Source organism: Chroicocephalus ridibundus, chromosome 7 (assembly GCF_963924245.1).
Source record: "Chroicocephalus ridibundus chromosome 7, bChrRid1.1, whole genome shotgun sequence".
NCBI lineage: Eukaryota > Metazoa > Chordata > Aves > Charadriiformes > Laridae > Chroicocephalus > Chroicocephalus ridibundus.
This window is the reverse complement of record NC_086290.1, coordinates 12,563,134-12,577,490: the sequence shown is the minus strand read 5'-3', so window position 1 is coordinate 12,577,490 and position 14,357 is coordinate 12,563,134. Positions and strand designations below refer to the sequence as shown.

Below are 14,357 nucleotides of genomic sequence, written 5' to 3'. Positions count from 1 at the left end.
AAAAGTGCAACTCAAAGCAAAGTCTTCTCAGTCCCCGTTAGGTGATTGCTGCACTCGGAGCAGGATGCAGCACCGTGCAGAAGGCCGGCACTAAGCCTACACAACACTTAATTCCCACTCAAAACTGTGGGAGTTAAATGACGCATTGGCCTCATGCTGGCCCTTCACACAGGGGTACGCTTCAGGCTTGGCTTATGTACTTGGAGCAGAAGCCTTGAAAGAATCAGAAAAGCACACGGGCACAAATCGGTGGCAGGCATATAATGGGCTATAGGGATGCAGCTGTCGGGTTCCCATTTCTTTTCTGTATCCAAAAAGCAAAAGGGAACTGACCTCAGATGCTGTAAGCATCAGGCAGGATTACATTAAACCCAGTGGTTGTACGGGTTACGATGCTGCAGAGCATCAACAAGAAAACCATGCAAAACCAAATGGGTCAAAAGGAAATAATGCACATACCATGTTGACAAAGGCAGATAGAAAAACCAGGATAATGGCAAAAACTCCAACTAAGGTACTATTGGTCCTGGACTGTACAATCTTCCTAGAAAGAGTCTGGAGTGGAGCCGGGAAAAGCTGTATGTGGAAAAAAGAATAGATTAAATAAACATGTAAAATCATTGCTTGTTTTACAGATTACAACCTGCATTTGAGCTGCCCGCATCCTTCAGCGCAGCGTCTGTGCAGATGCTGCACAGGGGTTAAGAGAACGGTGATGGGAAAAGGCGGCTCTGGGACAAGGCGGCTCCGGGACAAGGGTGAGCAGGAACGTGACCGCCTCGTGGCAGGCTGGCCCAGCTGGCTCTCCAAAGCTACTCAGTCCTTCCTAATGGGAATGATGGCTCCTGAGCCAACATAGTATGGCTTGCAGGGCTGTGCTCATCCTGTCATGAGAAGCAAACCACAAGCCCTCTGTAACTGAAATAGCCAGGAGTTCAAGCCTGTAAATTATTGGATTAAAAACTAAAAAAAGCAGAAGTGAGAAGATACACGTTATATCCCTTTGATCAAAGGCGTATCGGAGCACTTTCTGGTGCCATCTCAGAAGCAGACCGTTAAAAAGCCCTGGCTAGTTTTGTGATCTATCAGACCCTCGGTGAAAGGTGCTGGAGGAATCAGCTGGCCTCCTCTGGTCTATGGCACTCGGCACCACAGACACACGGGGCTAAAAATAACCGCTGGCGAGGGCGATCGCAGAGCTCCCCTAGACAGCCTGTCCCAGTGATTCACTGCTATCAGAGCTAGATGCTTTCTTCTAATTGCTTTCTGGCTGCAGGCCGCCAGCATGCTTTGCTTTAGGTGCTGCATCGTATTCTAGGTAGAAACAATCTCTAGATCAAGGCAGAGACTAACCAGGAGCCCTCTGCAGCGGGGGTCACCCCTCAGCATCGCGTGAGGCCTCCTTTCCTTGCCTTGCCTTAGCCACAAGAGAAGTCCAGAAGACAATGAGAAAAACCCTTCTCTTCTTGTGCCACCACCGTCCCGGCACAAGCTCAGGGCTGGAGCAGCAAGAGATGGATGCCAGCAGACCCTTGTGCAATGACACACCTCGGGCCCCCGGTGCCCTTCCCCTCTGCGCCATCCCCTCGGGGCAGAGGGGCTCTGCTGAAGCCTGCCAAAGTTTCTTCCAGAACCCAACTCTCCTTTCCCTGCCCGCATGCTGCACGAATAACCGAGCCACTAGAGGGTATTTTTAGAGACACAAAGAAGCTAGCAGCGCAGCGACACGGCACTGCAATTTAACTATGACTAATGTTTCTATTAAAAGTCCTGCTTTTCCCTTTTATCCTTCACTCTTACATCTTCAGAGATGTAACATTTTGTCAGCACATAGCTTCCCACACAGCAGTCCTACAACTTAATTACGAAGCGTTTGAACGGCCGAAGCGCTGGTGACTTTTACAGAGGGAAGAGAGAGGCTGACATGGCGAGAGTTCTGCAGGAGCTGATTTCACCTGCAAAAGAATCCAGCAAACTCCAGGCGAAAGGAGAGGGCAAGGCTCTGGGGGGGGACAGGAGGAAGGAGGAAAGGGGAAATGGGGGTTATGACTTATTTGCACTGCATGAGAATTGACTGAAATTCACTGACAGCTTATGGGATCCTTCAGGCTCACGCCGCCACTTTAAAACAAAGCAAAACACCTCTCTCTCTCAGAAACAGACCTTGCTGATCTAGAAATCCTTGCTTCTGTTGCCAAGCCACCAACCAAAATGCCTCCTCACCCCACCACGTACAGCTGCTTCCATGCAGGCATCAGCTAACAGATCCCTGCCAACGCAGGGATGTGGGAAACGCCATGGGGCTTTCCTCTGCTCTAACCTTTATAGGATTTGGAGGAAGGAGGAGGATTTGTGCCACATTTAAACAGTTTTCTCACTAGATTAGAGCAGGACAGGTTTTCCTGTCACCCCCTCATTTAGGCCTCAAGGCCAAGCTCCACAAAGGTATGCATGGACCTAACCTCCTTCTGTAATCTCTGGGAAATCAGGCACCTAAATAAAACTTGGGAGTGCTTTGTTGTGGATCTTGGCTCAAGCCCCTGCTGCCAACAATCCCAAAAAAGCCTGACTTTGAACCAAGCCTGAGATATCAAGCAAAGCTATCACGGGAAGACACTTAAATCCTAATGAAAACATGTTTTCTTTGTATTAATCTTGGTTCTCATTACTTTGCAAACTGGGGAAAATTTTAGGTCAGTAAACAAGTACAGCTGGAAAAAGTCCTGAAGAGGAAACAAATGCCAAAAACCATAGGAGGTCAGGATTGCAATAGAGAGTGCAACGGCACAGCCGTGCTGCACATCTGAGGAACCTCGGCCTTGCGAACAACATTCATGGAGGCTCTATAACATAAGTAACGTTCTCCCCATTTTACAGAGGCAGATGGAGACTGGGAATACTTGCAGCTTGGAAAGACTTCTATGATAGAAATGGGGGACTTGTCTCACCTCTGACATTCCAGCTCCACTCTAGCAATGTTTCCTCCATAAAAACATCCACAAGTCAGTGATATAACAAAAAAGAAGAAAAAAGAAAACAAGATGGCTTCCCCTCCCATTCTCAAATAAAACAAAATGAAATCTCATCTGTTCTAGGAAGAGAAGCGGAACACCAGGACCTTACAGTACAGTGAAAATCCAGGGACTATTGCTGGTTAGCCCATTGGTTTGTACTGTCCAAAGCCATTTACTCCTCTTAATAAGACTCAAATCTTGCCTGAGCGAAGCCAGGACAAGGGAAGGTCTGATGAAATGGCCACACTAAGCCTGCACAGGCACTACAGAGAACATGGGCTGGAAGAAAGGACGTGATCCACTTGGGCAACCGAGATTCACATTTGGGTTGCCACATAAGCTTGAGGTCACTCATTAGCCCTCCTAAAATCCCCAAGTAAAGAAAAATAACCACAGTGGGAAAAATGAAATTGGATTGTCCAGACAATTCCAGTTCATTCTGAATCAAAATGCATAAATGCTGCTGGAAGACATTATCTGCCAGAAGAGAGAGGCTCTGAAAGCATGCAGGTACCAACAAATACAGAAGGGGAAGGCAGGACACTGCTGTACAGGTGAAAGTCTGAATTTAAAAAGTGATTCAACAAGTACTAGTGTTACACTGAAAATAATCCACAACCTCCAGTCATGTGCATGACAAAAATACACTAAATAAAACCTGTATTTTGCAATAACAGCTGATCACAGCCAGAAGAGTAATATTTTCCCTTTTTGTCTTTTTAACATATATTGTGGACATGGAAAACTGCTTAGATAATTGCTATTGTGTTGCGAGATGAAAAAAACCTACGAGGTCTTTAACTTCTGATTTTTCAATTTGTAATAAAAGCCTTTGAGTCATTTTGAAGTACATTAAGATGCTTCTGGAGTAAAAGACAACATCTCCAGGCAACTTGATGTTACAAGTCCATTTATGTAACTTATTTCACTGTGATTTATTAGTCTATTAAAAAAGTACAGTTTTCAGAAGTATTTTTTCCCCTGCTTGATAAAAAAACCAAACACTTTAGGAGAATCTAGACCAGCTTTGGGAGGCAAAGAAACAGGTAGGCAAGGTGGTCCTACATAAAGCTATAGAAACACTTATTTTCTTGTAAAGGATAACTTGAAATTTCTCTCATACATGCTCCCAGGAACATGCAAGAAGTTGAATTCCACGCAGCAGTGTAGATACCAGAAGTTAAGGATTTTAAGAAACACAAACTTGATAAGTTAGTAGCAAAACAGATGTCTGTCAGTGGAGTATTTGCGAAGGGACCCTGGTTCCCATGACCTTAGACTCTATTGGGAAGGAACACCATCTCGTGGTGGCCAAGTCTTCATGGAGCATCAAAGTGAAGAACTGGAACTCTCTTGTTTATTACAGCTGAAGAAACTTGGAAAGCCAAGCTGGCTGCGTTGGCAGTTCCAGGATCAACTTCTAGTCCGTGGAGAATTTTACAGTGCAAGATAATAATGACAGCAAAAGAAAATAAAACATGATCAAGCTGTCCAGAAAGAGCCTGCTGGCCACTGTCAAAGACAGAGATGGAGAGGCCAAAACAGGGAAGGAAAATCTCACATGAAAGCTGGAAAGAGGAAGAAAAAGGAGTTACTTATCATGTAACAGCACAGCAAACAGGCAAAAGTTATGTGTATGCTGATATCCTGGGGTGGACACCTACTTTCCAACTTTGTGTGGAATGAACCATTGCTATGTAAAACTCACGCTCTCTTATCCCACATCAGAGAGTGATACAAAACTAACAATGCTGACATCCCTGTGTCTGAAAATTTCACCTAAACTATCTGTAAAGTACCTGCTTTGTGCACATGTGTAAAAATGCTTCCTGGAGCAATGTGGAGTACACAAATAAAGTAACACCCCTTAACCAAGAGCTAGATAAACCCATTGCTTAAAAAACCTCTTACTTGAAACACTAAAATCTTTAATGACAGAAGCAGGCTGCAGCTACTGGGAGCTGCTGCCATCAGACAAGTAGGTGACAAACCAGAAGTACCTGTCCCCTAAACAAGCCATCTCATGATCAGATGTTGTCAGCAGAGGCTAATTTGGAGCACTAAAAAGGGGGTAATCAAAAAGGTACTGGAGCTAGAAGTCCTGGTAGTGTTAATATTTGTAATCTGCGCACGGAAGGCACTGGCCACACTGACTATTACACATAAGCACCTTATGGTTCTGGACCAGCATGCTGAAAACTCACTTTCAGAAATACCAAGAGCTTCATAAAATCCCATTAAATTCTGATGTTTAGTTGAATTCCTTCTGATGCCTTGTGTTTCCAGGGCCTGTGCACTGAGGCAAAGCCAGCCTGAAACCCGTTGCAGGCACCACTGAACAGACCTCTTCTATGGGAAATTGTAAGATCAAGGCAAAGCAAGCAAGACTCTGAACATCTGCCTGTGGTCACAGGGACTGAAAAATCTTGTGTGCCTTTTAATCATTAACTAAGATCAGTAATAATAATAAACCAAAAAGCCCAAACCAAAACCTTTGAATGATGACAGAAGAAATGAGTGCTGCTGTCAGCACGTGGAAGCAACCTAAGCCCATAAAAGCCAGTGGGTGACAAACAGCTGTGCGCCTTGAAATCCATCTGGTTGCAAGTCAGCCAGCCCAAATGCTTCAGAGGTCTGGGTCTGCCACAGCTCTTGCCCCAGTATTTGCACGGCACCCATAGAGCGGGTGCGTTGGCGTGGCTCTGCGTGGCTGGCAGTGCGCTGGGATCTTGCTGCCGGCGGCACTGCACTGTAAGGAGGCTCCAGCACAGCTCTGCACCAAGTTTCCAAGTCCTTTGTGGCTGTGACCAAAAGCTTTCCACGTGGGTTGTTAATGAACTGCTGACCACATTAACTGCTGAAACCAGTTTACAAACCAATGGCACTCAATAGCATCCTCACGTGCAACGGACACACCAAGTATAACCAAGCATCTTTGGGTACCATTTCCCAGCTGAAGGGCACAAGCACTGTTATTTCTGACTTGTAATTGTCATTGCTGGTAAACAAGGAGGACCAATGGATGCTGCGCTTACAAACTAGGCTCCCTTTAAAATTGTCATAAGCCCAAGGGAAGCCCTGTGAGTGAGTTGTTAAGTTCAAATATAACCTGAAGCTTCTTTCACTGGGAACAGTGTGTAGCTTTTATTAAATGAGAAGGCAAAGCTTAATTCTCCAAATCTAAATTTCAAAAATCAAAAAGACATAAAAGGTGCGAGTCTGTCAAGAGCACCCACATTCAACTGTTGAAAATGGCACAGAGAAGATAATTAAAGTGAGGCAAATCATCTGCCTGACATAATCCATTACCCCACTGTTTCTTCTGCAGGCAACATTATGCTACTGAGCTATTTTATTCCAGGCTCTGAGGAACAAAGCTGAGCTTGGGCTAAAGAGCCTGAATCTGAGTGTATTCCATGTTCAGACACTGCTAGACTAGAAGGACCCCTAAAACTGCAAATACACTCAACTAGCATGAACATCTTAATAGGAATACTTTTCAATGAAAAAGATGAGCAAATCACCCTTCCCAAAGCACTGCCTGCCAATTTACCACAGACTGCCAAAAAGAATTAATATGTTTTTGGATTTCACACACAGTATTTCTTTGCTGATCAAAACCGGTTACAAGAAAGAGCCCACCGAATCTTGGAAGCTCTGTATACTCATCTGAGAACGGCTGATAAACTTCTATATGTTTATGGCTTTTACTTCCCCGCAGGACATTTTTCCTTGATGATATTCCGCTTCTGATTATCTGCCTACCCAAACATGCATATGCAGCAGGGGCCAGCACACAGGCGACTCCGCAGGAAGTTCACAGGGAGGAAACGAGTGGTCAGTGTTTCATTCCACATTGGAAAATGTGTTCTTGTATCAATATGAGAGTGCCTGCAGGGGACTTAATAGACATGCAGATCCACAGAGTGATTACTTCTCGCTGAGCTACAGAGATGCCAACCCTAACATCTGTTTGCAGTTCATTCTGTCTTATCAAAGGCTTTTTCTGTAACCCTTATCACATAGTGTGGAAAGGACGGCTAACAAAACATGCTCTGTTAGCAGAAGAAACAAATTGCTGATCCAGTTATCTCAGGCAAAGGACTCTACAAAGAAACCACAGTACTCACCTTTACACAGGAGTAAATGACCGAAACAAACACCACTGTGGTCAGGATCAGGAAACAGGTCAGGTAAAAACCCAGCATAAATGTAGAGCTGAAATCAAGGAGATTTTTTTTTTAAAATGCACACCATACAGAATAGCTACAGCTCCGCTCCCCAGAACGTGACATTTGTACAAGCTATCACCCGCTGCACGGGCTTTCCAATTAGGACAGCAGTAGGAGATACGAGGTGCCTTGAATATCAACAGATACTCTGTCCTGTTTCTAATTACTCACGCAGGCTGCAGAGCAGAGAATCCTGCATCTTTTATAGCAATCACCTTCCTGCCAGGGTGACAGCGGAGGGACTGAGAAATCTTTCATGCGTTAGAGGAGCTGATAGAACAATTTATTATGGCGGGTCGGCCCCCGGCTGGCGGTGGGCGGGAGACCCCTGGGAGGGGTACAGCTGAATGGGAATAGTCTCGACAGGAACAGCTATGCATCCTTGCCGTGAACAAGGAACGTCTGTGCTGCACCATCCTCCCTGCTGTGTCTCGTTAATGGGATGGGAGCGACCATGGCATGAGGATAGTCAGGGTAAACAGCTTTAATCTGGTCAGTCTGATAGGTTCCTGTTCCTCCCAACTTTGAAGTACAAACAGGACCCCAGGGCCAACTTTGTACTATGCATTTTGATGTGTTTTGATCATGAAGATATTCAACAACAATTTCCCAGAGATTGGTCTCAGTGTGACAGGACGGGCCCCCTCCCAGGAGTTAGCCTTCTTCATAATGTAAAGGAAGTACTCTTGCGACGTGACATTGAGGCCAACCACACCAAAGCCAGCTGGTCTCTGCGTTCTCTCATGACTACTAAGATAATTGTACTTGCTAATTCACTCTTTGAGCCTTTGTGAAATTCATTAAAGCTATTCCTCTTTACCAACATAAATTATCACTGTCATTTTCTCTCTAGTTTCAGATTCAAATTCCATGTTGTGTCTTTCATGATGCTCTGATGGTGAGACATATACACCTGTGGTTTCAGCTGCTGCTTGACTGTTACCTTCAATAAAAGACCCAAACTAGGCAACTGAAATATAAGGAAAAACAAACTAAAAGGTGAAGGAAAGTGTATCTGACCTGTAGTTAAAACATGAAATTTTATTTACTCTTGAACCGAATCATCTTTCAGGCAGGCCAGACTGCCTAAGGACACTTCAGAACTCACAAAAAAACAACCCTAACCACCACCCTTATGGGCGGTGTGGAAGGAGACTGAGCAGTATGACATTTACACCATGCTGTAATACAAAAGTCAGCCATATGGTTGCCACGGATCAAAAATTGTCAAGTTGTCATTTAAATGTTAAACTGGGTTTTATGGAGACAGCTGAGTGGCTGCTTAGGGAGTTTGATGAGCAACACAAGGCTGGTAGAGGGCCTCTGCAGGTGTGAAGTCACAGCAGTAATATCCAGAGATCCGGAGTGTAAGCCTTCACTAAGTCAACTACTCTCAAATAACGTTTTTGGCTATAATTAACAATGTATTAATTGCTGGGATTGATCTAGTTTCAATTCTGAGCCAACCAGCTTCACTTCCAATTTCCCAAAGTGGAACTGTCTGTTTACACAGTGCATTTGTACTGATGTTATTTTGCTGATTCAATCTTTCTGTGAGCAGAAGTGAATGTCCTCTTGCCTGGGATAGTGAATGACCTCAAACATTAGACTATGCGTCATTTCTGTGACCTTCCGAATATCTGAACTGAATGGTACAAACCAATCTCTACTCTGAAAAGATCTGTGGTGTGAACAGAAGTAGTAAGCAGTTGTAATGGCATGTAATAGTATTGGAGCTCTCTCTAAACGATTTTTTGTCTTCTTGTAACGAAGATGAATTTGGAGCATTTTCAGAGCTTCTATGATCTTGTTCTTCAGATTAAAAATGACTAACTCCAAATTTATTTTCAACACAGCAGTGCTCAGTGAATGATATATTATTGCTACTAAACCGGAGCACAGGAAATACCAACGTGCTTTAATTTCAGGGGATTTTTTATGAACTCTTTGAGAAGAAATACCATGTCTGCAGAGCTCACTGCTGGAGAAGATCCAGTGGGTTACACTGTGCCTTTCAGACACAGTAATGCCCTGCAGTGGCCCCGGAGCACTATGCCCCACAGCCCCAAGGAGCTTATCCCACTCTTGCCTGGGGAAAGAAATGACTACAACCCCTAAACCCACGGTGAGCTACCCAAAGAGCAGATACACTTAGCTCAACCCCTTCTGTACCTTTCTTCTTGCACTGCTACTCTGAGTCCAGAAGAATAAATGCATGAGAGGTTATGCCTCATCTGTGAAGCAGACCCTGAGACCTCAGTGCTCCGGGCAACAAGGCTGTGATGGGTTTTTCACCTCTCTGCCCCACTGCGTTCAGAGAAGAGGGCAGCCTAGCCTCATGTTGTGAATGCGTGCTATGCCTTAGTAGGCGATCCTTCCCGCTTAGTGATATTTGTTTTCCACAGGCTCATAAACATGCTGAACCGCATTTCCTAAGATGGAGGTAAAAGGTAAGAGAAATCATGCTGGGAAAACAGAAATCCTCACGTGCCAGTGAGGAGGTTTTAATCTGCACTAGGAGCGAGTGAAAACAATAAACACCACGCATCACTTGACCATGAATTATTTAAAGATTTTCCTCTGCCCCTTGGTGCTCTGAATTCCCAAGAAAAAACAAAGAAAAGTAGGCCAGAATAGAGGAGGGGAGCAGATGGGAGCAAAGGGATGAAAAGATACTCACTGTGGCACGATTATGATTTGAACAAAGCAGATGAAGAGGAAGACTAGGGAGGCACAAGCCACGTAGGCTCCAAACCTGTCATCCACCTGCTTGGAGTACTGCAAAAACACAAAAGGGTTATGCTAGTGGGATATTTCACTGGCTGCCTTCTCTCCACAAAAACATATTTGGCTTCCATTCAGGTCCTTGGAAAGCAGCGCTGGTAGGAAACAGCTAACATTACAAACTCCTCTTTTCCCTGGGCAAGCTGGAAGGGCTTGAACAGACCCAAAGGCCACGGAAGAAACCCACACAGCTGGGTGGAGAGAGGATTCGCCATCTGCCACTTGCACGAGAGGAACAGGAATGGATTAACTGGGACCAGGATTCTAGGTCACCATCGTCAGACCTAAACTTCTTCCATGGGAAGGTTTCTCCAACAGGGATGCATGTTGCTAATGAGAAAACCTTGTATTTTGTGCAGACGGCTTGGCTCGTTCTAATGATAGTGCGAGGATGCTGTGGTTTTCACACAGTCACTCCTTCCAACTACTTGTCAACATATTGGTCACATGGGAGCTGCATCCGATTCCCAAAGATGCTTTATTTAGCTTGAAGCACGGTTCTCAGTACAGACATCTCAATGTTTGAACCACAAAATAAAAGGTGCTCAGAACAGGTGAACCGCTGATTTCCCTAGCAGTTTTCAGCTATAAAATTGAAGGGAAGGAGTGAGGGGAAATTACGTGCTTGAGCTTTTATCCAGTCCCACACTGATGTAGCTGTAAATCCTGCAAAGGTATGCTTTTGCAATAGGTTGCAATTCCTGCCATTGAAAGAGTGTTTCTAAATAGAATCATAGAATGTGTTGGGTTGGAAGGGACCTTTAAAGGTCATCTAGTCCAACCGCCCTGCAGTGAGCAGGGACATCTTCAACTAGATCAGGTTTCTCAGAGCCTCATCAAGCCTGGCCTTGAATGTCTCCAGGGATGGGGCCTCCACCACCTCTCTGGGCAACCTGTGCCAGTGTTTCACCACCCTCATTGTAAAGAACTTCTTCCTAATGTCTAATCTAAACCTACCCTGCTCTAGTTTAAAACCATTGCCCCTCGTCATATTGCTATGTGCCCTTGCAAAGAGTCCCTCCCCAGCTTTCCTGTAGGCCATTACTGAAGCTTTTTCCACCGAGTAACAAGTTTAACATGAAGACCACTCTAGTATCCCAAGGATCTGTGCTTGTATTAAAAAAAAAAAAAAGACTTTGACTTTTTTTGGCAATTAAAACCAGCAGTTTATATATTACCCTTAATAATAGCATCTGGGTACCTCTGGACTTAACTGAATTTAACTTTGCAGACATCCAGAGCCAACAGTGTCTCTGTTATACAGACAAGAAATTGGCAAGATCTTTGCCTCGCAACAACGACATCTGAAACAAAACCAGGAAGCAATCAGCTATTCGGGAGCCCTAGGTATGTTACTCCTCTTTCTCACAGTTGTGAGATACAAAACTCTACTTGTTCCTTAAAATGAGTTCCCAAAATTGACCATAGTATGAATTGTATCCCAATGAACCTTAGTAGTACCTTGGGCTCCCTGGGGGGACAAAGACAGAGTAAAGCCCCTGCAGAGGTGATGTGGAGCTCAGGCAGGCTGAAGCAGGTTTCTCCAGTGATTTGAGGGAGATAAGGGGTGACTGCAATCTCAGTTTGCGTGCCTCAAGGTCAGAGAAACAAATCTGCTTTATTCTGGATTCCCTTTACAGCTCATCATTGTATACTCACGTGTGTCTGACAGGTGACTATGGCTTTCTAGGGACATGGATATCAAAGTTTCCATGAAGCAGCACAGATTTTTTAAGATCACAACCCCACCTCCAACACCAAAACCTTAGCTTTACCTATAGATATATCTATATAAATATAGATATATAGATATGCAGGAGTATGAAAACTCACAATAAGCTTGACTGACACGTTGCAATGATTTTTAGACAACTTTACCTTTTTCTCCAAGTCAGGCTCCCTGAACGTTAAGAGGAACTTGCGCACGTGCTCAGAGCGTAACCGATCAATACTTCTGGCATCAATGGCACGGCCCAGAAACTCATCCACTTCATCTTCTGGGTTCATACTTTCCTGTGTATTCCTGAGGATGTCATGAAAAGGGAGCATAAGAGGACAAGATAATTCTCCCCTCTTCACCACGCGTTATCATTTCACTGTATTATAACGAGCTGGAGGTTAATGGCATTTTATGACAGCTTCAAGTTGGAAAACGGATTCTGAGCTGAGAGGAAAACGATATCAGCTCCAGAGCTCATTGCCAGTCCTGAGCCCACCAGTGAAAGAATTTGATTTACTTGCCCTTTTCTATACTACATCCAACTGTTTTCTTGCCTTGCAGTCTTTTTATCGTCCTTCATTCTCTAAAACCGGTCAGTAGTCTCCTTCCACTAGTCCTCTAACTTAGTCTTTCCTGCCCTGCTATGCTGTTGTGGCTGTTAGTGCCTGAACTGGCAAAATTATTTACATAACCAGTCGTTTTTCTTGCTTCTCAATAATAATTTCCCTAAATATTATATGAAATATTTCTGAACTTGAACAATTCTCCATTTTTCAGAAAAAATTTTTCACAGAAAGAACATGTGCGGAAGAAAATCTGGTCTGATGCCCTGCTGCCTCCCCTTCATGAAGTTATTTATGAGTATAAAGCATAAACCAGACAAAATTTTCTGTTTACAAGATATTTACTTAATGCAAGGAAAGGTTGCAAAAGAAAAGGTATCAAAAGAAAGCCATACAAATTAGATTCTGCTTTCTAAATATGTAGAACGAGATTTCTAAATTGCTTATAATCTTTAGTATCAGTGTGTTTCTGATGCTCAGCTACAGCTTCTGAAAAATGAGGCTGATTTTCAAAAGCTGTGGAAAAAAACAACACTGAAAACTTAATCGCCCTGAAGCATTTTGCACTGAGACTCAGGAAACCTGAAGCACCTCCCCAAACTCTCTAGCTATTTTTAAAATCTAAGAAGGATTTTAATGACTTGCCGCTGTCACTTTAATGGCTTGCCTTAAAACTAGCTATAGGCAGAAATTAAAAGCTAATCCTGAAGTGCTGTTTTTCTGCTCTGCTTGTATGATTGCCAAGGTTATCCACGTGATATGCCAATAGTTATCCACTGGAATATGCTCCCCACTTGCACTGAGGCATATTCCAGTGGATAACTATTTCTGTGTGCAAACCCCATGATGGTCCAGCAACTTACAGCTCATGTTGTGTGACCTTCACCTTAGACACTCTGGAGAAAAAATCCCAAGGTCCGACAAGCACAATGGAAAGCTACACTGCTCTATTTTCTCTGTTTTATTTGTACTCCCTAACAGCGCATAATGCACAAACACTGTGTTTTAGCCAGCAGGTCCCTATAGGTACAACTGTGCTGGAAGCGGAGACTGCTCAAAGCAGCTTACAAACCAGAATGTGACTCCGTTTTGAAAGTTAAAAGCCCCATTTCCAAAGAAAAGGCCTCCCAAAGCTTTTTGCAAAACTGGACCAGATTTTTAGAAGCACTCTGTACCCCAACTCTACCGTGTCCCTCTTGCCAGGAGAAAAATAAATCAGGTCCATCCACTCGTTTCCATTCCACCTCCCTTTGCCCTAGCCAGCAACTGGAATGTATCTACACCTCAGCTGGGTCATGGCGACACACCAGCAGCATCTATTTAGTGACCATATGGCAATTGCAAACCTAGTTTGTCTCAAGGTCTTATCTCTATTTTAGCCAATCTTAATATTTCAGTGGGGTCAGGGAAAAGAGGTTTTTATTTTGGGGCCCTAGAGTTATTTAATTCCTTGAACTTCATCTATTCCACCTTGAAATTAAAAGTGGTTTTGTCCCTAGAAGGACAGGATATTCAATTTACTTCTAGATGCTTCCTTAGAGGAAGCACATCTGCTTGAGCATTCAAGACGACGCTGCTTGTTTTCATTGAGTCCTCACAATTCTGTCTTCTGGGCTCATAAAAACGAGCAAGGAAATCATTAGGCTTCGTATTTACAGAATGTCTTCCAAGATCCTGCGAGTTATTTACACATTTGGGTCATTCACATTTAGTCATTTCATACCACGTACGAGAGATGCAATACGTTTTCTCCTACAAACGGAAGGAAAGAGTCAGATCAGCATCTTGGTGAACTGTTAAATTTCAAGTTCCAGTCAAAAGGCGTCACTCAGGAAGACGTGAAGAGAAGAAACTGTCTGCTCGGGCTTTGGCCTTGGCTGCCTCCAGTTTTGTAATAGGTCATTATCCTGCTGAGGGTACCTCTAATACTACAATAAATTCTGTGATTGCAGATTGTGTAGAAATACCCCTGCAGGTTTTAAATTATTTGCTGGGATATTCGCAGTGATGCAGCCACATTCATGCAGACTGCAGGGAAGCTCCG

General features: G+C 44.0%; 1 protein-coding gene across 1 annotated transcript in view; it reads right to left on the bottom strand.

Moving 5' to 3' along the window:
- Nucleotides 1–14,357, bottom strand: part of ADCY5 (adenylate cyclase 5) — a 230,371-nt gene that overhangs the window by 18,773 nt on the left and 197,241 nt on the right. Inside the window, exons 10-13 of the mRNA XM_063340647.1 lie at nt 11,909–12,053; nt 9,927–10,024; nt 7,145–7,232; nt 460–576 (exon numbers count right to left, since the gene is read on the bottom strand). Coding sequence (XP_063196717.1) covers nt 460–576; nt 7,145–7,232; nt 9,927–10,024; nt 11,909–12,053 — 448 coding nt within the window. The remainder of the gene's footprint in view (nt 1–459; nt 577–7,144; nt 7,233–9,926; nt 10,025–11,908; nt 12,054–14,357) is intronic.